At 41.5% G+C, this 24,131-nt stretch overlaps 1 protein-coding gene and 1 non-coding gene across 2 annotated transcripts; both read right to left on the reverse strand.

Moving 5' to 3' along the window:
- Positions 1 to 14,586: 14,586 nt before the first annotated feature.
- On the reverse strand, positions 14,587 to 14,668 carry trnas-gcu (transfer RNA serine (anticodon GCU)). The gene has a single exon. It is a non-coding gene; the product is annotated as a tRNA-Ser (tRNA).
- A 73-nt stretch (positions 14,669 to 14,741) lies between these two features.
- On the reverse strand, positions 14,742 to 23,910 carry LOC128364343 (uncharacterized protein DDB_G0271670-like; the record flags this gene model as incomplete). The annotated part of the gene is made up of 2 exons (XM_053324881.1): positions 23,774 to 23,910; positions 14,742 to 15,354 (listed from the first exon to the last, which is right to left on the reverse strand). Coding segments are annotated over exons 1-2 (750 nt in total), but the record flags the coding sequence as incomplete, so codon positions are not given.
- Between the last annotated feature and the right edge of the window lie 221 nt (positions 23,911 to 24,131).

The following is a 24,131-nucleotide window of genomic DNA, read 5'->3' on the forward strand; positions in this document are numbered from 1 at the left end:
ATATTCCTCTCAGTATCTCCCCTTCTGCAGAGGAAACCCAACTTCTTCTTCTAAAAAAAAAAAGTGCAGCCAAATCATCTTTTCTCACCTGCTCCCCACTTCCTGTGCGCCGCTGAGAGGCTGCTTGGTGGTTTCCTGCGAGCACGTGACGCCTGATTTGTTATCCACGTGTCTTCGAGTCGTCTCCGCTATCGGATCCATCGGTACGTACACATCCTGTTTGGAAACGTCTCTGCTGCTCGGCGGCGGCGATGACGGCGGCGGCGATGACAGCGGCGGCGACGTCGGCTCCGGCTCCTCTCGGCTCTTCATGATGATGATGTCAGGCGCCGAGGTCAAAGGTGACGGCCGGTGGAGCGTCGGCGTTGCTGGAAGCGGACGAGAAGAAGCAGAAGAAGAAGAAGAAGAAGAAGAAGAAGCAGAAGGAGAAAGAGGTGACCGATCCAAACTGCTCAGACTCAGATTGGACAAAGCACTGAGCAGAGGAGAGTTTCGGACATGCTCCCCCTTCCCCTTCCAACCCTTGCTCTCCTCCTTCTCCCCCTCCCTCTCCCTCTCCTCCTCTTCTTCTTCTTCTTCTTTCATTTTCATCCCCTCCTTCGCCCCCCTCAGGCTCTTCTTCTGCCTCTCGCTCCGTGGCATAGTGCCCACGTGTGTGTACATGTCACTGCTGTGTGCGTAGCCGGGGCTGTGGAGGCAGGACTCCATGTCGTCCACAGACTGGTCCTGTACTGGCCCTGGTCCCGGTCCTGGTCCTGGTCCCGGTCCCGGTCCTGGTGTTGCTGGTTTGGCAGCGACGAGGATCTCATCTCGCTCTGGGATCGACTTGTTTTTGCCTTTATCTGACGAGCGGCGGGCAGTGAGGTTGGTGAGGCTGCCGAACCACTTTAAACCTGCAGAGGAAGTCGAAATGTTAAAGAAATGCATAAAAAGCAACATACACAATAAAAACCTGTTGCTATGGCTACCACCAATTCATTCACATAAAAACACCCAATAAGAAAGAGCAAACATCCTTATTAACCCTTTAAATACTGTTCATAATTAGTCTTTACTCCAATTTACATTCATAAACTCCCCATCAGTCATCAATAAATGGTTGATAGTGAGTGTAATCTCTACTATTTCATGATCCAGGAGAACAATTTATAGCATATGAAGAATACAACGACATGTTTAAATGGTGTTTTTTAGAGTTTGGCACGTTAACATATATAAAAAATGTGTATCAGCTGCACAAATGATGCTACCGAACCACTTTAAACCTGCAGAGGAAGTAGAAATATTAAAGAAATGCACAAAAATCAACATACACAATAAAAACATCCAATAAGAAAGAGCAAACATCCTTATTAACCCTTTAAATACTGTTCATAATTAGTCTTTACACTAATTTACATTCATAAATTCTCCATCAGTCATCAATAAATGGTTGATAGTGACTCTATTCTCTTTATTTATGGAGAAAAAAGACATTATTTCATGATCCAGGACAAGAATTTATAGAATCCAACATGTTTGAATGGTGTTTTTTAGAGTTTTGCACGTTAACATATATAAGAAATGTGTATCAGCTGCACAAATGATGCTACTGAACCACTTTAAACCTGCAGAGGAAGTGGAAATATTAAAGAAATGCTGGTTTGGTTGGCAGAAACATCAATATACACAATAAGAGAGCAGACACGAGTCCATGCAGGATGTCTTGCATTGAAAAGGTTTATTTTCTAAGCCAAGGAAAAGTGAATGAATGATGCCATGCCCAAATATGGTCATATCCAACACAATACAATATCTACAAATGTACAGGATTTAGTCTACTGGTCTAAAGACAAAACATTGCTTAGACCTCACTCATCCAACATTTATCTATCCTATATCAAACCTCTGACTCCTGTTACCTTTACTCCATTCAGGGAAAACAGTCAAACACATATCTGGATAGGTAAGGAAGGTAGGAAGGACAGAAGGAAGGTAGGAAGGACAGAAGGAAGGTAGGAAGGACAGAAGGAAGGTAGGAACGAACGAAGAAAGGAAAAGGGGAAAGTAGAAAAGAAGGACAGAAGGAAGAAAGGGAGGAAGGAAGGAAAGACCGATAGAAGGACGAAAGGACAGAAGGAAGGAAGGAAGGAACGAATGAAGAAAGGAAAGGGGAAGGTAGAGAGGAAGGACAGAAGGAAGGAAGGAAGGAACGAATGAAGAAAGGAAAGGGGAAGGTAGAGAGGAAGGACAGAAGGAAGGAAGGAAGGAAGGAAGGAAAGACCGATGGAAGGACGAAAGGACAGAAGGAAGGAACGAACGAACGAACGAAGAAAGGAAAGGGGAAGGTAGAGAGGAAGGACAGAAGGAAGGAAGGAAGGAAGGAAGGAAGGAAGGAAGGAAGGAAGGAAGGAAGGAAGGAAGGAAGGAAGGAAGGAAGGAACGAACGATATCTACCATATACAGGATTCAGTCTACTGGTCTAAAGACAAAACAGGTCCTTTATCCTCCATCCAACACTATATCAAACCTCTGACTCCAGTTACCTTTACTCCATTCAGGGAAAACAGTCAAACACATATCTGACCTTGGTTGCTATAGCAACACTATCACAAAGCCTCCTGTTTTCCCCAAAAGGAGCAGACTCACTGCTTACTACTATCTGAAGAGGAGACAGAGTCTAAACCCAACATTTGATGAGGCCTTGCTATGACCGTAAAGCCAAGTTAGACCCAGTGCATATTAATGATGGAAGACTCCCAAACAATTAGAAAAAGTCTGGCTAATAGAAACATGCATAGTTTGTTTAACCCTTTATTGGGCAAATAATTATATTTAGTAACTTCTGTAAATATCCCAAAATATCCTTCCTTCCTCCCTGCCTTCTTTCTTCTCTTCCTCTTTTCCTTTCTCCCTCCCTCGTTCCTTATTTCCTCCGTCCTTCCTTCCTTTCCTTCCTTCCATCTGTTCTTCCTCCCTCCCTCCTTCTCTCCTCCCTTCCTTCCATCTGTTCTTCCTCCCTTCCTCCTTCTCTCCTCCCTTCCTTCCATCTGTTCTTCCTCCCTCCCTCCTTTCCATCCTCCATCCCCCTTTCTTCTTCCTTCTTTCTTCCCTTCCTCGCTCGCTCCTTCTCTCTTTCTTTCCTCCATCCTTCCTTCCTTTCCTTCCTCCTTCCTTCCTTCCTTTCCTTCCTTCCATCTGTTCTTCCTCCCTCCCTCCCTCCTTCTCTCCTCCCTTCCTTCTTTCCTTCCTACGTCCTTCCTTTCCTTCCTTCCATCTGTTCTTCCTCCCTCCCTCCTTCTCTCTTTCTTTCCTCCCCCCTACCTTCCTTCCCTCCTTCTTTCCTCCGTCCTTCCTTCCTTTCCTTCCTTCCCTTCCTTCCTTCCTTCCTTCCTTCCGTTCCTTCCTTCCTTCCTTCCTTTCAATGAGTGTCCTATAAAGGTTTAACCAGCACACAGAGCCGTCCTGCAGTGTTCATGATGCACGGAGAGATTTAACATGAGAAGGAAACGAGTGTGCAGAACAGAAACATTCACAGTATTATATTTAGTGACGACTGAAACTAGAAACTAGAGCTGGAAGCAACAGCCTGAAGCTCGGAGCAGAAAAGGCACCATGGTTTGTAGATTATGTATCACTTAGTTAGTTTATTAATCTGGAAATATTCACAGAGGGGTGCAAAGCAGGGGCGGAGCTAGAGGGGTGCAAAACAGGGGCGGAGCTAGAGGGGTGCAAAGCAGGGGCGGAGCTAGAGGGGTGCAAAACAGGGGCGGAGCTAGAGCGGTGCAAAGCAGGGGCGGAGCTAGAGGGGTGCAAAGCAGGGGCGGAGCTAGAGGGGTGCAAAGCAGGGGCGGAGCTAGAGGGGTGCAAAACAGGGGCGGAGCTAGAGGGGTAGCTTCTGGGTCTGGAGCCTCTCAAAAACCCTCAATTTATTTTATTCATCCAAAAAAAAAGAAGAATAATAGATAATCCCTCCGAGGATGCAGAATGTCTCGACACTTGTTCAAAGATGTGATAATAAGGACTCTAAGGATGCTCGCTTTCATATCGGACCACCCAAACACTGACTCTTAAAAGGGTCTTTTGCATTTTTCAGGTTTCATGACCATCGCAGGTTCTTCTACACCAGGGGGGTCAAACTCATTTTCATTCAAGGGCCACATTCAGCCCAATTTGATCTGATGTGGGCCGGACCATTAAAAAGATGAAGGGAAGGAAGGAAGGTTGAGTTTTGGTGTCAAAAGGCCACCAGGGGGCGACCGTCTCTATACAAGTCAATGGAGAATTCACCAACTTCTCACTTGATTTCTAACCTCAGTAAACGTTTTCAAAATGTGTTTATGGTCTCAATCGCTAGTTTAAAGCCTTCTTCAATGCAGTATGATGTTCATTTGGGACATTTTGGCCTCCCTGATTTTATATGTGATGATAAAGCAGGGTATGCATTAGGGCGTGGCTACGTCCTGATTGACAGGTTGATTGACCAATGTCCTCGAGATCCAGCCCTCGCAACCATAGCAACCTCCCCGCTCCGCCCATGGCCCCGCCTCATGCCCATATAAGTAGAATCTGTTTTTATTTTTCCCAGCATGCACCTGAAATTTTCAAGATGGCGCTGCCTAGATTCGAAACTATTGGCTTCGGAGCAGCAGTCCACAAACCAATGGGTGACGTCACGGATGTTACGTCCATTTCTTTTATACAGTCTATGGTTATTACCTCATCATGTCTATATAGGTTTAGGTTTTCAGTTCAGTCTTTGTGTGAGTCTCTGCGTTTGTACTGTTTTATTTTGCCTGTGTTGATTCACACTGTGGTTATTTGTAAGTTTCTCTTGTGTTGGCAATAAAATGCATTATCCAGACTCTGGATATGAGTTGGTGGAGAGTAAAAACAGAGCTAAAAGAGAGAGATCACAGACTTTACATTCAGCAGACGGACAGAAAAATGACTCAGTAACTGCTAAATGTGGAAATATGATGATATGGAAGTGTTGCATTCATTTCTCGTTTCTGCTGAAAACTAGCAGCCAAATCATCAGTTAATGCACCGTTCATTAACCGTTCGAAAATACTTAAACACATTTTTTTTGTATCGTCATGGCGATGTTGAAATGTTTAGTTTAGAGGACTTATTGTGGCTTCAGCCTTTTAAATCTGAGTTCAGCATTCTTCTGTGTTCCTCTTCAAGTGATGTTTCAATCGATTACGCTTAACCCTCCTGTTGTCCTCAGGTCAAGGAAGGACAGGGAGGGAGGGAGGAAGGAAAGGAGTAAGGAGGGAGGGAAGGAGGGACGGAGGGAAGGAAGAAAGAAAGGAAGGAAGGAAGGAAGGTAGAAAGGAAGGAAGGAAGGAAGGAAAGGAGGAAAAGAGGGAGGAAAGAAGGGAGGAAGGGAGGGAAGGAAAGAAGGAAGGCAGGAAAAGAGGAAGGATGGAAGGAAGCAAGGAAGGGTTAAGTGTCTTGCCCAAGGACACATCGACATGTGGATAGTAGGAGCCAGGAATCGAACCGCCAATCTTCCAATTGGAGGACGACCGCTCTACCTCCTGATCCACAGCCTCCCTAAGTCTGTTTAAATCTTTATAATCAGGCCGGTTCTTCATGCTTGATCCTGATGTGGTCGTATGTTTTAGAGAGAATTAAAGAATGAGGAACAAGCAGCTGCAAACATTTAATTTTCACTTTGTCATCTGCAAAAAAACCCAAAAACCAACATTTCACTGCGTTGAGGAGTCAGAGGAGGAATGTTGTTTTACCCCCCCGACTGGTTTCTGCTCTCATGGTCTCTACTCCGCTCTGCAGCCGCTCCGGCTCTCGCTCCGGCTCTCGCTCCGGCTCTCGCTCATGTTTGATTACGTTTCCGCCCCAGGGAGCGATTACACGCCGAAAACACTCACACATATTTATTCCTCGGCTAAATTTAGACTAATGATTTTCAGAGAGAGAAAGAAGCCAGACGACGTCACACGGAGGCTTAATCCATCTTTAGACTGTAGGAGAGTTAGAGGTACTAGTACAGTTTGAGGTATTTGTACTTTACTGTAGTACAGTTTGAGGTACTAGTACCTCACTGTAGTACAGTTAGAGGTACTAGTACTTTACTGTAGTACAGTTAGAGGTACTAGTACTTTACTGCAGTACAGTTTGAGGTACTTGTACTTTACTGTAGTACAGTTAGAGGTACTTGTACTTTACTGCAGTACAGTTTGAGGTACTTGTACTTTACTGCAGTACAGTTAGAGGTACTTGTACTTTACCGTAGTACAGTTTGAGGTACTTGTACTTTACTGTAGTACAGTTAGAGGTACTTGTACTTTACTGTAGTACAGTTAGAGGTACTTGTACTTTACCGTAGTACAGTTTGAGGTACTTGTACTTTACCGTAGTACAGTTAGAGGTACTTGTACTTTACTGTAGTACAGTTAGAGGTACTTGTACTTTACTGTAGTACAGTTAGAGGTACTAGTACTTTATTGTAGTACAGTTTGAGGTACTTGTACAGTTTGAGGTACTTGTACTTTACTGTAGTACAGTTAGAGGTACTTAAATTTTACTGTAGTACAGTTTGAGGTACTTGTACTTTACTGCAGTACAGTTTGAGGTACTTGTACTTGACTGCAGTACAGTTTGAGGTACTAGTACTTTACTGTAGTACAGTTTGAGGTACTTGTACTTTACTGTAGTACAGTTTGAGGTACTAGTACCTCACTGTAGTACAGTTTGAGGTACTAGTACTTTACTGTAGTACAGTTTGAGGTACTTGTACTTTACCGTAGTACAGTTTGAGGTACTTGTACTTTACTATAGAACAGTTAGAGGTACTTGTACTTTACTGCAGTACAGTTTGAGGTACCTGTACAGTTTGAGGTACTTGTACTTTACTGCAGTACAGTTTGAGGTACTAGTACTTTATTGTAGTACAGTTTGAGGTACTTGTACTTTACTGTAGTACAGTTTGAGGTACTTGTACAGTTTGAGGTACTTGTACTTTACTGTAGTACAGTTTGAGGTACTTGTACTTTACTCTAGTACAGTTTGAGGTACTTGTACTTTACTGCAGTACAGTTAGAGGTACTTGTACTTTACTGTAGTACAGTTAGAGGTACTTGTACTTTACTGCAGTACAGTTTGAGGTACTTGTACTTTACTGTAGTACAGTTTGAGGTACTTATACTTAACTGTAGTACAGTTTGAGGTACTTGTAATTTACTGCAGTACAGTTTGAGGTACTTGTACTTTACTGTAGTACAGTTTGAGGTACTAGTACTTTACTGTAGTACAGTTTGAAGTAATTGTACTTTACTGCAGTACAGTTAGAGGTACTAGTACTTTACTGCAGTACAGTTTGAGGTACTTGTACTTTACTGTAGTACAGTTTGAGGTACTCCGGCCTCTGAAGTGACAGACGACTGACACCTGGAGGATCTGAATCACAGTGAAACACACAACGCTGACTCATTAGTACAAAACATTTGCAAATACTAGTTTTTCACTCCGAAATGACTCGAATGTGTGTTTTCTGATGTAATGCTCTTGTTGTCATGGCAACTGTGTTTTGCCAGTGCCGTCAAAACTGATTGATGATGATTCATTCATTCATTCATGATTGCAGCCGCAGCCATTGAAAGACTTAATTACAGACATGTGAGTCAGCTGGATCCCCACGTACGTGACGAAAGGCCATTTTATTAAGTATTCTTTCTCCCTCCTTTCCTTCCTTCCTTCCATTTGTCTTCCTTCCTTCCATCTCTCCTTCCTTCCTTTCTTCCCTCCTTTCCTTCCTCCCTCCCTCCTTTCCTTCCTTCCTTCCATTTGTCTTCCTTCCTTCCATCTCTCCTTCCTTCCTTTCTTCCCTCTTTTCCTTCCTCCCTCCCTCCTTTCCTTCCTTCTACCTCCCTCTTTTCCTTCCTTCTTCCTCCCTTCCATCCTTCCTTCCTTTCTTTCTTCCCTCCTTCCTTCCTTCCATCTCTCCTTCCTTCCATCCATCTCTCCTTCCTTCCTTTCTTCCCTCCTTTCCTTCCTCCCTCCCTCCTTTCCTTCCTTCTACCTCCCTCTTTTCCTTCCTTCTTCCTCCCTTCCATCCTTCCTTCCTTTCTTTCTTCCCTCCTTCCTTCCTTCCATCTCTCCTTCCTTCCTTCCATCCATCTCTCCTTCCTTCCTTCCATCCATCTCTCCTTTCCTTCCTTCTACCTCCCTCTTTTCCTTCCTTCTTCCTCCCTTCCATCCTTCCTTCCATCCATCTCTCCTTCCTTCCATCTCTCCTTCCTTCCTTCCTTTCTTTCTTCCTTCCTTTCTTTCTTCCCTCCTTCCATCCATATCTCCTTCCTTCCTTCTTTTCTTCCTTCTTTCCATCTCTCCTTCCTTCCTTCCATCCATCTCTCTCTCTAACCCTAACCCTAACCCTAACCCTTCCTTTCTTCCCTCCTTCCTTCTTGTCTTCCTTCCTTCTTGTCTTCCTTCCTTCCATCTCACATTTCACGTGTGAGTCAGCTGGATGCCTGCGTACGTGACGAAAGGCCAATCTGAGTTACTACATGTTTTACTCTTCCTAAATGTCAGGAAGGAAAATAAGAAAGATAACTGTTAAACGGAGCCTCGTACAGTCTGAGCTGAAAGGAGTAGTATAGCTGAAGTTCATTTTATTAAGTATGCTTGAGTGTAAGTATAAGTACAGCAAGTATACTACGGACCATGCAATCCAAACAGGAAAGATGGAAGGAATGAATGAATGAAGGAAGGAGAGATGGAAGGAAGGAAGGAAAGGAAGGAAGGAAGGAAGAATGGAAGGGAGGAAGAAGGAAGGAAAAGAGGGAGGTAGAAGGAAGGAAAAGAGGGAGGAGGGAAGAAGGAAGGAAGGAAGGAGAGATGGAAGGAAGGAAGACAAATGGAAGGAAGGAAGGAATGAAGGAAAGAAGGAAGGAAGGTAGGAGGGAGGAAAGAAGGAAGGAGGGAAGGAAAGGAGGGAGAAAGGAAGGAAGGAAGGAAGGAAAGAAGGAAGGATGGAAGGAAGGAAGGAGAGATGGAAGGAAGGAAGACAAGAAGGAAGACAAGAAGGAAGGAGGGAAGGTATATATTTATATATATAAAATATAGTATATAAAAAGTAAACTTCAAGTATACTGCCTCAGTTTTAATATAAAATAAGTATACTCGTAGTACACTTGAATAAACTACTTTCTGCTGAGGGATGTTAGTTAGTGTAGAAACGGCTCCAGAGACTAATAACAGAGATCATGTTTTCAGTCTCGGTAGAGTAGTTCTTTGTAAGGCGGACGCTACTGAGCATGTGCAGGAATACAGCTTCACTAACTTGCTGTGTTAACTATCAAAACCTCTGGACTTTGTTCTACACTGTACAAGAACTTCCTTGAGCAAAAAGTAGTTTATTCAAGTGTACTACCAGTATACTTATTTTATACTAAAACTGAGGAAGTAGACTTGAAGTTTACTTTTTATATACTTAAGAATAGTATAATGAAGTATACTTGGCTTCTAAGACTAAGTACATTAATACTAAGACTTCTACTTTAATACTAAAGCTTATACTTGTACTTTAATATATTTTTTACTTCTTTCTGCCACAAAGTACTAATACTTAGTATATCTTGATCCAAGTACAGAATCAGGTCAAGTCATTGATAGTCTGAAGAGGTATTAAATTAGTAAACTTTCTAGTACACTACAAGTACATGGTCTGTAGTATACTTGCTATACTTCAATTTCAAGTATACTACTTTTTGCTAAGGGATGATAATGCTTTATTTCACAAGTCACTAAGTTTTATACTCATTTGCAGCTATTTAATGAGTAACTTAAAGGACGGGTGGTTTAATTTGGTGCAAATTATAATTGAAAACAGAGAACAGTTATATTAAGTCTTAGTGTATCAGCTGTTGGTTCTCAGGGTGTCTCTTGGTAGGATGATGTAATGTGGTAGGATGATGATGTAATGTGGTAGGATGATGATGTAATGTGGTAGGATGATGTAATGTGGTAGGATGATGATGTAATGTGGTAGGATGCAAACTACGTGGTCACCAACTCAACCAACCCGACACTGTTTCTGCTTCTTTATGGTTTGTGGCAAATTGCACCAACTTCTCTGTTAAAGGGCGAGTTCACAGTTTCTCACACGTGTGTTAAACCAGCAGTGAGAGAGATTTCCCTTCCTCCTGTTCATTTTTCTTTCTTTCCTCATCTTCCTCTTCCTTCTTCTTGTTCTTACTTTCTCCTCCTTTTTCTTTTTTTCTCATCTTCCTCTTCCTTCTTGTTCTTTCTTCTTCATCTCCCCACATGATGAAGGGTCTAATGCTCAGTATGAACAGGAGGAATCATTAGAGATTAGAACAGGGGTGTCAAACATGTGGCCCGCGGGCCAGATACGGCCTGCCAAGGGGTGCAGTCCGGCCCACTTGCCATCCAGTGCTCTTTTCCTTCCTTCCATCTGTCCTTCCTTTTTACCTTTCTTCATTCGTTCCTTCCTTCCTTCCTTCTGTCCTTCCTTCCATTCTTCCTTCTGTCCTTCCTTCCATCTGTACTTCCTTCCATTCTTCCTTCTGTCCTTCCTTCCTTTCTTCCTTCTGTCTGTCCGTCCTTCACTATCTCTCTTTCCTACCTTTCTTGCCTCCTTCCTCCTGTCTTTCCTTCCTTCCCTTCTTATTTCCTTCCTTCCTTCCTTCTTTCCTTCCATCTCTTTAATGATCCGGCCCACATGAGATCAAATTGGTCTGTATGTGGCCCTTGAGTTTGACACCTCTGGATTAGAGACTTTAAAAATTGCGAACCCATCCTTTAAATATTTAGAAATTCCAGGAAATGTGTATAAAAGTAAAGTACAGAGTAGTTTTTACACTTTTAAAAAGGAGCTAAGCTAGCAGTTTCCTCTTGTTTCCAGTAATGGTTAGTCTTAGTCTTTACACTAAGCACTTTTCCATATTCATCATTTGATTCCGACTGGTGATGCATTTATTCAAAAATAGCTTCGTACAGTGCCGAGTGAGCATCTTTTCCATGATGCACGAGCTGAAACTGATCTCCACCCAAAGTCACATGACCAATTACCAACAAAGGGAAGTGTAACAGTAACAATAGGCGAGGATCAAGCATGGGAGTCAAACCTTTCTTACTTGTACTGTATTTAACTTTAAAAGATGTGGAAGGAAACACCAGCCAGGAACCTAACCCTAACCTTCCTTCCTTCCTTCCTTCCTTCCTTTTGTCCTTTCGTCCTTCCATCGGTCTTTCCTTCCTTCCTCTCTACCTTCCACTTTCCTTTCTTCGTTCGTTCCTTCCTTCCTTCCGTCCTTCCTACCTTCCTTCTGTCTTTCCATCGGTCCTTCCTTCCTTCTGTCCTTCCTTCCATCTGTCCTTCCCCTTTCCTTTCTTCGTTCGTTCGTTCGTTCCTTTCTTCCTTCCTTCCTTCTGTCCTTTCGTCCTTCCATCGGTCTTTCCTCCCTTTCTTCCTTCTGTCCTTTTCTACTTTCCCCTTTTCCTTTCTTCGTTCCTTCCTTCTGTCCTTACTACCTTCCTTCTGTCCTTACTTCCTTCTGTCCTTCCTTCCATCTGCCCTTCCTCTCTACCTTCCCCTTTCCTTTCTTCGTTCGTTCCTTCCTTCCTTCCTTCCGTTCTTTCGTCCTTCCATCGGTCTTTCCTCCCTTTCTTCCTTCTGTCCTTTTCTACTTTCCCCTTTTCCTTTCTTTGTTCCTTCCTTCTGTCCTTCCTACCTTCCTTCTGTCCTTCCATCGGTCCTTACTTCCATCTGTCCTTCCTCCCTACTTTCCCCCTTTCCTTCCATCTGTCCTTCCTTCCATCTATCCTTCATATACCTTTTCCTACTTCTGTTCTTCCTTCCTCCCTTTCCTCTGTCTGTCCTTTCTTCACTCCTTCCTTTTTCCTGTCCTTCCTTCCTTCCTTCCTTCCTTCCTTCCTTCCTTCCTTCTCTTTAATGATCAGGCCCACGTGAAATTAAATTGGTCTGTATGTGGCCGTTGTTTATTGCCTGTCATGCTCTAATAACAGCAGCTCAGTTATCCAACGGCCCTCAAATGCATCAGGGATGAAATTCAGCTCCAAACAGCGAAGGATTATGGAGTCAAACAGCAAAAAAAAAAGAAGAAGAAGAAGAAGAAGAGACCCACAGTGAGCAAACATTCACACTGTCTTTTCTTAGCTGGACTCGGTGCCAAACTCTGCTCTTAACTGGGCCGATGTCCATTCAAACTGCACAAAGAGGCGTCTATGCTTCATTTACAATGGACCAAAACACTGTTTGTAAAGTGGAACAGTGAACAAAGAGCCGGCACACACACACAAAACACACACACACACACACACACACACACATACAAATACACACACACACACACAGACACACTCTCACAATGCAACAAGCGTCAATGGATCCCATTCTTTTATAGGATTACACAAATTGTCCCTGACTCATCATATAACACTATCTCTGTTTCTCTCAGAGCTCCCATTGAAAAACAAAGTGTGTCATATTTGAAAAAAAAAAACAAACAAAAAGTGAAATAACAAACTAGAACATGTCACGTGTCTCTTTTATGCTCAGTCATACTTGTGTTTTGTGCTCGTCATATATTTCTCCTTTTTGTAAGAACGCGAGGTGACTTAGGGACACGTTCATCATTTTTTATCTTATCTTAAAACAACAGTCAGGAACCCAAATCTAACCCTAACCCTCCTGTTGTCCTTGAGTCAAGGAAGGAAGGGAGGGAGGAAGAAGGAAGAAAGGAAAGCAGGGAGGAAGGAAGGAGGGAGGAAGGAAAGGAGGAAGGAAGGAGGGAAGGAAGAAGGAAGGGAAGGAGGGAAGTAAAGGAGGGAGGAAGGAAAGAGAGAAGGAGGGAAGGAGGGAGGAAGGAAAGAGTGAAGGAGGGAAGGAAGAAGGAAGGGAAGGAGGGAAGTAAAGGAGGGAGGAAAGAAAGAGAGAAGGAGGGAAGGACGGAAGATGGAAGGAAAGGAGGGAGGAAGGAAAGAGTGAAGGAGGGAAGGAAGAAGGAAGGAAGGAAAGGAGGGAGGGAGGAGGGAGGGAGGAAGGAAGGGAAGGAGGGAAGTAAAGGAGGGAGGAAGGAAAGAGAGAAGGAGGGAAGGAAGAAGGAAGTAAAGGAGGGAGGAAGGAAAGAGTGAAGGAGGGAAGGAAGAAGGAAGGGAAGGAGGGAAGTAAAGGAGGGAGGAAAGAAAGAGAGAAGGAGGGAAGGACGGAAGATGGAAGGAAAGGAGGGAGGAAGGAAAGAGTGAAGGAGGGAAGGAAGAAGGAAGGAAGGAAAGGAGGGAGGGAGGAAGGAAGAAGGAAAGAAGATGGAAGGAAAGGAGGGAGGAAGGAAAGAGTGAAGGAGGGAAGGAAGAAGGAAAGAAGGAAAGGAGGGAGGGAGGAGGGAAGGAGGAAAGAAGAAGGAAAGAAGGAAAGGAGGGAAGGAGAAAAGAAGGAACACACAGACACACTCTCACAATGAAACAAGCGTCAATGGATCCCATTCTTTTATAGGATTACACAAATTGTCCCTGACTCATCATATAACACTATCTCTGTTTCTCTCAGAGCTCCCATTGAAAAACAAAGTGTCTCATATTTAAAAAAAACCAAACAAACAAAAAGTAAAATAACAAACTAGAACATGTCACGTGTCTCTTTTATGCTCAGTCATACTTGTGTTTTGTGCTCATCATATATTTCCCCTTTTTTGTAAGAATGCGAGGTGACTTAGGGACACGTTCATCATTTTTTATCTTATCTTAAAACAACAGTCAGAACCCTAACTCTAACCCTGACCATTAGAAGATGCATTTAAAAAAGCAATGGGTTAGACCAGGGGTGTCAAACATGAGGCCCGCGGGCCAGAACCGGCCCGTCTAGGGGTGCAATCCGGCCCACTTTCCTTCCATCTGTCCTTCCCCTTTCCTTTCTTCGTTCCTTCCTTCCTTCTGTCCTTTCGTCCTTCCATCGGTCTTTCCTTCCTTCCTTTCTTCGTTCGTTCGTTCCTTCCTTCCTTCTGTCCTTCCATCGGTCCTTACTTCCTTCTGTCCTTCCTTCCGTCCTTCCTTCCGTCCTTCCTTCCATCTGTCCATCCTCCCTACTTTCCCCCTTTCCTTCCATCTGTCCTTCATATACCTTTCCTACTTCTGTCCTTCCATCAGTCCTTACTTCCTTCTATCCTTCCTTCCATCTGTCCTTCCTCCCTACTTTCCCCCTTTCCTTCCATCTGTCCTTCATATACCTTTCCTACTTCTGTTCTTCCTTCCTCCCTTTCCTCCGTCTGTCCTTTCTTCCCTCCTTCCTTTTTCCTGTCCTTCCTTCCTTCCTTCCTTCTCTTTAATGATACGGCCCACGTGAGACTAAATTGGTCTGTATGTGGCCCTTGAATGAAAATGAGTTTGACACCTCTGGGTTAGACAGTCGTCCGAACACCCACGTGGTGAGGTCTGTCTGATGAATGCAGAGGTAATGCTCACATCCAGAGGACTGTTAACCAAGAAGCAGCTACCATCGGCCTGGATCACTGATAGGAGCCCAACGAGGACAGCTCCTCTGATTGGATCAACTGAATCTGCTGCTCTAAATACTCCTTTTTCAAACAGTCCAATACATTACGACGAGGATGGGATTCGAACCCACGCGTGCAGAGCACAATGGATTAGCAGTCCATCGCCTTAACCACTCGGCCACCTCGTCTGATGCAACCAAAGTTAGTATTATTACTGCTGGTTCTACTACTACTACAAGTACTACTACTACTACTACTACTACTACTACTACTACTACTACTACTACAAGTACTACTACTACTACTACTACTACTACTACTACTACTACTACTACTACTAGTACTACTACTACTACTACTACTACTACAAGTAATACTACTACCACTGCTATTACTACGACTACTACAAGTAATACTACTACCACTGCTACTACTAGAAGTAATACTACTACCACTGCTACTACTAGAAGTAATACTACTACCACTGCTACTACTACTACTACTACTACAAGTAATACTACTACCACTGCTACTACTAGAAGTAATACTACTACCACTGCTGCTACTACTACTACTACTACAAGTAATACTACTACCACTGCTATTACTACGACTACTACAAGTAATACTACTACCACTGCTACTACTACTACTACTACTACTACTACTACTACTACTACAAGTAATACTACTACCACTGCTACTACTACTACTACTACTACTACAAGTAATACTACTACCACTACTACTACTACTACTACTACTACTACTACTACTACTACTACTACTACCACGACCACTACTACAAGTAAAACCACTACCACGACCACTACTACTACTACTACAAGTAATACTGCTACCACTGCTACTACTACTACTACTACAAGTAATACTACTACCACTACTACAAGTAATACTACTATCACTGCTACTACTACTACTACTACAAGTAATACTACTACCACTACTACAAGTAATACTGCTACCACTGCTACTACTACTGCTACTACTACAAGTAATACTACTACCACTGCTACTACTACTACTACTACAAGTAATACTACTACCACTGCTGCTACTACTACTACTACAAGTAATACTACTACCACTGCTGCTACTACTACTACTACAAGTAATACTACTACCACTGCTACTACTACAAGTACTACAACTACTACCCAGGTCTGGTGCCAGTCTTTAGTAACTTACGTAAACATCCGAAATAGCCCCCCATGTATTTCTGTAAGGTTGTATAACCATGTGGATTTCTCATATACTGTTTATTTTTTTTACCCTAGACAATGTGGATGTGATAGCGCCCTCTGGCAGCTGTGGTAACTATGACTGGCGCAAGAGAAGAAAATCAGGTAACGTAAATAAGCCAGAACTTACATTCAAAATCCTATGAACATTCGTAATTAGATTAGATTTCTTTATTTGTACCCGCAGGTAAATTTGGCTCGCAGTGAGAGAGACATTCATACAAAACAATACAATAAAATGAAAACAGTAAAATAGCTACACAACTCGTCATCATCCCCATCATCATCATCATCATCCTCCCCATCATCCCCATCATCATCATCATCATCATCCTCCCCATCATCCTCATCATCATTCCACACTGCGTCATAAAGTGCATTTAATATGTAAGGTGGCTACCCTCAAAGTGCATGGCATGAAGTGTATAAGTGCACTCATCATCATCGCCATCATCATCACTATCATCATCATCATCAACTCCACAACTCCCCAACCATCATCAAGGGATCACTAGTTCTTAATAAGATGTATGATGGCTGCAGGGACAAAGCTAGACCTGTTCCTTTTAGTTATGCTAAAATGTGAATACCCCGCCTTAGAAGAGTCTTTCTCAACATGTGGCTTGCTTTCTATGTTTGGATAATGATGGGAGTGTTCTGAAAAACCAACTTATATTGTTATTTAATCAATATTTAAGCCCTTTAACAAACGTTGTTTCCCCGTAAGTCCTAGTCATTTGCGGACTGTAATAGGTCTGTAATAAGAGCTGGACTGAGAGATGAGAGAGAGAGAGAGAGAGAGAGAGAGAGAGAGAGAGAGAGAGAGAGAGGAAGGTGTGGTTGAAGTTGAGATGTCTTATCAATAAAAACAAGTGCGAATGACGTAAATATCTTGAGCTCACAACTGATAACAGCTGCTGTAGTGGAGCTACAAGAATAAGGGGAAATAAACACCAAGGACACATTTCAGTTTTCTAGAAAGACCAGTGAAGGAAACACTGGCTGTGTCCGAAATCACTCACTACTCCCTATATAATGCACTACTGTCCAGATGTCTAGTGGGAATCATTATACCTATTATACTATATAGTGGACTCAAAGTATCCCACAATGCATCGTTAAAAGTAGTGTACAACCGATGGTCACTAGCCAAGCAACATTTACCATCATGCATATTTAACAGCACCTGAGTAATGTCCGAAAGTGCTTTTTTCTTTCTGCAGATGAGCTCCCCATATATAGTCCACTATGTTGGACTACTGTACGTTGAGTTACAGAAAGGTTCATGAATTCAGCTCTTCAGTGTGGCGACTGAAGATCGGTCAGGACGGACCATAGACTGTATAAAAGAAATGGACGTAACATCCGTGACGTCACCCATTGGTTTGTGGACTGCTGCTCGGAAGCCAATAGTTTTGAATCTAGGCAGCGCCATCTTGAAAATTTCAGGTGCATGATGGGAAAAATAAAAACACGGATTCTACTTATATGGGCATGAGGCGGGGTCATGGGCGGAGAGGGGAGGTTGCTATGGTTGCGAGGGTTGGATCTCGAGGACATTGGTCAATCAACCTGTCAATCATGACGTAGCCACGCCCTAATGCATACCCTGCTTTATCGTCACATATAAAATCAGGGAGGCCAAAATGTCCCAAATGAACATCATACTGCATTGAAGAAGGCTTTAAACTAGCGATTGAGACCATAAACACATTTTGAAAACGTTTACTGAGGTTAGAAATCAAGTGAGAAGTTGGTGAATTCTCCATTGACTTGTATAGAGACGGTCGCCCCCTGGTGGCCTTTTGATAGAATGCAGCTCTAAGTTACTTACGCGTTGGCCTCATTTCAGAGGACCAGAACTCCCCGCCTGGGACGGACGGACGTGTCAACAAAACATTCCCGTCATTTAAACGGTAGATGAAAAGTTCTGGGGTTTGAGCATGTAGCAAATGGATATAAAGCATTATAGAGGAGTGATGGGTAAATGTCCGGATATCCGACTAACCTGGAGAACATGGTTGGACGATGCGTTTGCAACTGTAGAGCTAGGTATCGATTAAAAAACTACAATACCAGTACCAAAAAGGGCCTAATTTCAAGATGCTCAACATGTTTTATCAGACTGTTGTGGCGAGCACTCTTTTCTGTGGTGTGGTGTGCTGGGGGAGGGGAGGGGAGGGGGGAGGGGCTATTAAGAAGAAAGATAGGCTGAACAAACTGATAAAGAAGGCCCAGTCTGTGGTTGATCTGAAACTAAGCACTCTTGAGGAGGTGACTGAGGACAGAATTGAGAATTGAGCCATGTATTGCTGCTTTGACATTTTAAATTTCCCCTCGGGGATTAATAAAGTCTATCTATCTATCTATCTATCTATCTATCTATCTATCTATCTATCTAATCAAAGCACATTTAAAGTGATACCGATACCAATTGAGTCCTTCATTAGATTCCCATTAACACATGTAGGTCTCTTGTCTTTTATCTGGTGTAACAGAGCGTTTAGGTGGCATCTTGGCCGCTGAACTGCTAAGCCCACTAACTCAAATTCACCACGACTTCCCCACCACAGACGGGTCGTAGCTGCTGTGGCAGTGGACCAATCACATGATGCATTAAACCCAAGAACGCCTGCATTGATTCGCTGTGAGCAGGTCCATACAAACAGTCTAGCTTTCTAGCTCTAGGTACAAAAAGGATCGATTGATAGGAGATGTTTCCATACTTCTTGGTATCGATTTATCTACTTTTAGACCCACTTAAATCACTCTGGACAAACACATTAAAGAGTTGGAAGAGTGTATCTATCTATCTACCTCTACAGAATCACACAGTTGGATAATGCCTGTATTGCGGAGAATGTAAAACCCACAGTCCTTGTTTATCTATCTTGTGTAAAGCACATTGAGTTGCCATTGTGTATAAAATGCACTATATAAATAAAACTGCCTTGCCTTTTATATCTAAAACTATTACAGTATCAAGATTAAGAGTTTAACCCTTACATATTGTTCAGAGTCAAATTTGACCCATTTTTTTTACATTTGAGAACAATGAAAAACACCATATAGACATTTCTTTTAACCAGACTTTTCCCAATGAGACCCACAGTGTAGAAAAATGGAAATAAAACAATGTGTTAAATCATTTTTTACATTTTTGTGCAGCTGATACACACTTTTAAATATGGAAATGTACAAGTTTGACCTGTTTTCACTTCATTCAAACATATTGTACTCTTCATTTTCTAAATAAATGTTCCCCTGGACCACAAAACAGTGATTGTGATTCTGTTTTCTCCATAATATAGAAGGTTTAATCAAACATTTATTAATGACTGATAGGGAATCTATGAAATATGAGTCAGAATATGAACAGTATGTAGTCAAATCAAGTGGATATCTTCTAACATTAGGACTTTTTTTAGCACAAAACCCTAACTTCTCTTTCTTTCATGATTATTTTACACTAAAAACACTCTTAACTTTTAATTTATTGATCTCTTAGAAGCCGATATGAACATGAGGAACGATTACACAGAGGAAACTTATCACACAGAGAACGTGATTTTTCTTCCAAGACAAACCTTTAAACTCCCCAAATATCCCAAATATTCTACAACAGCATCAGAAAATCAATAAATGCCACTTACTCAGTTTCCGCTTGTTCATGGCTCCCAGGTAGAATAAATATATAACAGATATAAATTAAAGTATCTTCCACTTATTGCTGCTGTGTGATGAGGATCTGTTCATGCTCTGTACTCAACAGGGTGAATCTGTTTCCTGTCTTCTGAAACACTGCGGAAGAGGTCGTGTGGTACATTTCACTCTACGTTGATGCAACAATCTGGTGTCAAACCATTTTTCATGTCACAACACTGGAAATGTGTGTCAAGTGTGTGGTGACTTTAAACCTGCCAAGAAAAAAAAATGGTTTTATTCACGCGGTTAGACCTGAGAGAGGTCGTTTATCTGCCATGTCTTGATCGAATGTTCTTCTTTTCCTCGAGAGAAAAAAGGAAAGATCTTTACAGTCTTGAATTTGACTCTCATATACTTCAATACTTGGTCTTTAACAGAAAGGAAAATAAGTATAATAAGCCACTTTTAACACTGGCACACCACATTATTATTGGATTTTAACCCCTTTAAAATCAATCTAATTGTCCTAAATTGTTTTTTCAGCACTTTTCATGCAATTCAAAAAACATCAGTCTTCTTAAAACTTATCAGCTGTCACAATCTTGCAACATTTCCTGCTCTGCCAACGCTTCTTGGTGAACACAGATCATCCTAAAAGCTCAAGTGAACCTTCGACTTTGATGAAATTTAACTAGAAATGTAAAGTGTAGTTCTTTGAAGAGGGATATGAAAGACCCTGATATAGATGCTCTAAAATAAAAGATGCTCACAGCAGCTAAAACCAAAAAAAAAAAAAACAAGTTTAAAAAAAAACATTTAATCTTTAAGAGTTTTAACACCCTTTAAAACCATCGTCCTACATCTGAGAGGTGGATGGAAACTCACACTGAGCTGCTTTTATTTGAAGCCTCTCGTGTTTCGTGTTGCAGTGGGTTTAATTTTAACACTTATTTGCATCTGTGCGGTTATGAGTTGTGAGTTTCCTGTAAACTCTGCAGCAGAGGAGATAAATACTTTGCTTTGTTCAGCTTGTTGTTGCTGTAACTTGTGAGTTTTAAAGCCGTCTAAATCATCAGTGTGATAAAAACCTGATGCATACAAATCAGATGCATGTAGTATCGATAGCAGAGGTGTCAAACATACTGTAAGGCACGTGGGCCAGAATCAGCCTGCCAAGGGCTCCAATCCGGCCCAAGGTTATTACAGTTTTGAAATTTTATTTAGTTTTTATTTTTCTTTAGTTTTTCAGTTTGCTTTTTTTATTTCAGTTTAGTTTTAGTGAGTTCAACAAGTGAGAGGAGCCAGATGAGGTGGTTCGGGCATCTAATTAGGATGCCCCCTGGACGCCTCCCTGGTGAGGTGTTCAGGGCACGTCCCACCGGTAGGAGACCCCGGGGAAGACCCAGGACACGCTGGAGAGACTATGTCTCTCGGCTGGCCTGGGAACGCCTCGGGGTCCCCCGGGAAGAGCTGGACGAAGTGGCTGGGGAGAGGGAAGTCTGGGCTTCCTGCTTAGGCTGCTGCCCCCGCGACCCGACCCCGGATAAGCGGAAGAAGATGGATGGATGGATGGAACAAGTGATTTAGTAGTTTTAGTTTAGTTTTTATTTAGTTTTAGTCTTTCAGGTATTAAGAGAAAGCCTTGACTTGTACATTGTATATTATGCTAAAGAGGAAATCTTTTTAAAAATCTGGCAACTTTTTCTTGATTTAATGTCTAAAAACTGAATTAGTGCTATTCTGTTGCTATGCCATTTATTTTATACATATGTCCTGTTTGTCTCTGTACTGTTCTGTTTAGCGCCACCAACTTTTGCCAATACATATCTATTTTTCTGTTAAAAAAAACCCCAATAAAAATAAATACACACACACAAAAAAAAGCATAAAAAACGAAAATATTTTAAAATGTTGATCATCAGGAATTGAGCTGCATTGCTTTTATTCATAAATAGCCTGGTACAGTGCCGAGTGAGCGTCTTTTCCATGAGGCACAAGCTGAAACCGGCCTCCACCCAAAGTCACATGACTAATACCAACAAAGGGAAGTGTGAAAGTGTAAAAGTAACAGTGGGCATCAAGCATTATGAGTCATGCATGAGTGAATCATTACCCAAGTATATTCTTTCTATCTTTATTTTAAAGTGTTACTAAGAAGTTTATTATTTAATATAGGTAACATTGAGAACCGAAATAAAGTTATTCAACAAGCCTCACATGATTTATATTAATATATGCTGTAAACCAGAGATGTCAACCTCATTTTCATTCAAGGGCCGCATACAGACCAATTTGATCTAATGTGGGCCGGATCATTAAAAAGATGGAAGGAAGGAAAGAAGAAAGGAAGGAAATAAGAAGGGAAGGAAGGAAAGAGAGGCAAAAGGAAGGAGAGAAGAAAGGTAGAAAGGACAGACAGAAGGAAGGAAGGGAGGAAGGACAGATGAGAGGAAGGACAGAAGGAAGAAAGGGAGGAAGGACAGATGGAAGGAAGGACAGAAGGAAGAAAGGGAAGAAGGACAGAAGTAAGAAAGTGAGGAAGGACAGATGGAAGGAAGAAAGGGAGGAAGGACAGCTGGAAGGAAGGACAGAAGGAAAAAAGGGAAGAAGGACAGGTGGAAGGAAGGACAGAAGGAAGAAAGGGAGGAAGGACAGATGGAAGGAAGGACAGAAGGAAGAAAGGGAGGAAGGACAGATGGAAGGAAGAAAGGAAGGAAGGAAGGAACAAAGAAAGGATAAAAGGAAGTAGGAAGGACAGATGGAAGGAAGGAAGGGAGAAAGAAAGAAAGGATAAAAGGAAGGTAGGAAGGACAGATGGAAGGAAGGACAGATGGAAGGAAGGACAGAAGGAAGGAACAAAGAAAGGATAAAAGGAAGGTAGGAAGGACAGATGGAAGGAAGGAAAAGAACACAGGAAGGAAAGTGGGCCGGATTGCACCCCTTGGCGGGCCGGTTCTGGCCCACGGGCCTCATGTTTGACACCTCTGATGTAAACTGTTTTATTTCCAGCTGGTTTCTGGCTTTTTGTTAAATTCATAGTTTTAATTTAAGACTGCTATGTTATAAATAGTTTTATAAATAGTTATGATGATTTATTTAATAGAGTTCTTGTCAATTTCAGTTTCAATAAAGTACATTTAAATAATTCTTGTATGTATACTTTCACTTCTTAGGCAAAATAATAATAAAATAATCTTAAAAAACAGACAATTATGTTGAAACTGCTCATTTTTCTCATTAAACAGATGATTTATTATAGTAGAGATATTATATATGTATATTATTTGAAGGTTATTATGTGATGTTTTACTGGTTCGACCCACTTGAGATCAAATTGAGCTGCATGTGGCCCTTTAACTAAATGAGTTTAACCCCCCTGATCTATAACATAGCATGTAGTAGCTATAAAATAGACTTTAAAGTTCTGCTACTTAACTGGCCTACACACATCACTGAATGGTTTAGGTCCAAAATACATTAATAGCACGTAAATAGAATATAAACCCAGTATATTAATAACACGTTAATAGAATATAAACCCAGTATATTAATAGCACATTAATAGAATATAAACCCAGTATATTAATAACACATTAATAGAATATAAACCCAGTATATTAATAGCACATTAATAGAATATAAACCCAGTATATTAATAACACATTAATAGAATATAAACCCAGTATATTAATAACATGTTAATAGAATATAAACCCATAACTTTGTAGAGTTAAATTTGCTATTTGTTTCTTTCTGTCTGTCTTTCTTTCCCTCAGCCAACAGTATGAGGGGTAAACTATCAAACTACCACAATGTTAAAAATTATAATTAAAGGTATAAATAAAAGGTTAAATACAAAAGTTATTAGTAGTAGTTTAAAGAAGGAAGCAAGAAAAGCTGAAAGGAAACTACACGTGATTAAAATCTACCATTCCTATAAAAGATCTTTATTTTAACTAGTATCTATAAAGAGATTGTGTACACATGGTGCTTATAAAGCCCCAAATTATCCCCACTGATAAACACATTCTCTGATCTCTACTTTCACTTTCTTTTATCTAACGTTTGCTATTATTATCCAGCAGGTTTTATTTACCATTTATGATCATTTTGTGTCTTTTTTAATGTGAAATACTGTTAGTGCATGTTCATTTATTCTATTGTAAAGCACTCAGAGCTGCATATGAAGTATGAAAGATACATTAGTTAAGTTACCGTATTTGCTGCTATATTATTATTATTATTATTATTATCATTATTATACGTGTTTCGGGGAGTGTTAATTGTATTTTTTAGATAGCAGAGGAGGCATTTCAGGCACGGCTTCACCTTTAATGTGCATGAAGAGAAGATGTTAAAACTGCAGCAGCTTTAGTGTGAGAAGACGAAGAAGAAGAAGAAGAAGAAGAAGAAGAAGAAGAAGAAGAAGAAGAAGAAGAAGAAGAAGAAGAAGAAGAAGAAGAACCAAAACCAGAGAAGTGAGAGTTTAAACTTAATTTCCTCTCATAACCACGAAGCTTCATTAGCTGATGAAACAACCTCACCACACAGAAGCCATTGTGACTCGCTTTTTGACCTTCAGCAAAAACAAGCTGAGCTGTTCTCATCGACGGTGTTGAAATTTTTCCTTCTAATGTTTTCATATTTCCTGTTCGTGTTGAGCTCAAGCTTGAGACACTGACTAAACATCCTCATCAGCTTCTCTGTTCTGTTCTTCAGCTTTCTCAACAGGAAGAACAACTCA

The sequence above is a fragment of the Scomber japonicus genome, chromosome 9 (genome assembly GCF_027409825.1).
Source record: "Scomber japonicus isolate fScoJap1 chromosome 9, fScoJap1.pri, whole genome shotgun sequence".
NCBI lineage: Eukaryota > Metazoa > Chordata > Actinopteri > Scombriformes > Scombridae > Scomber > Scomber japonicus.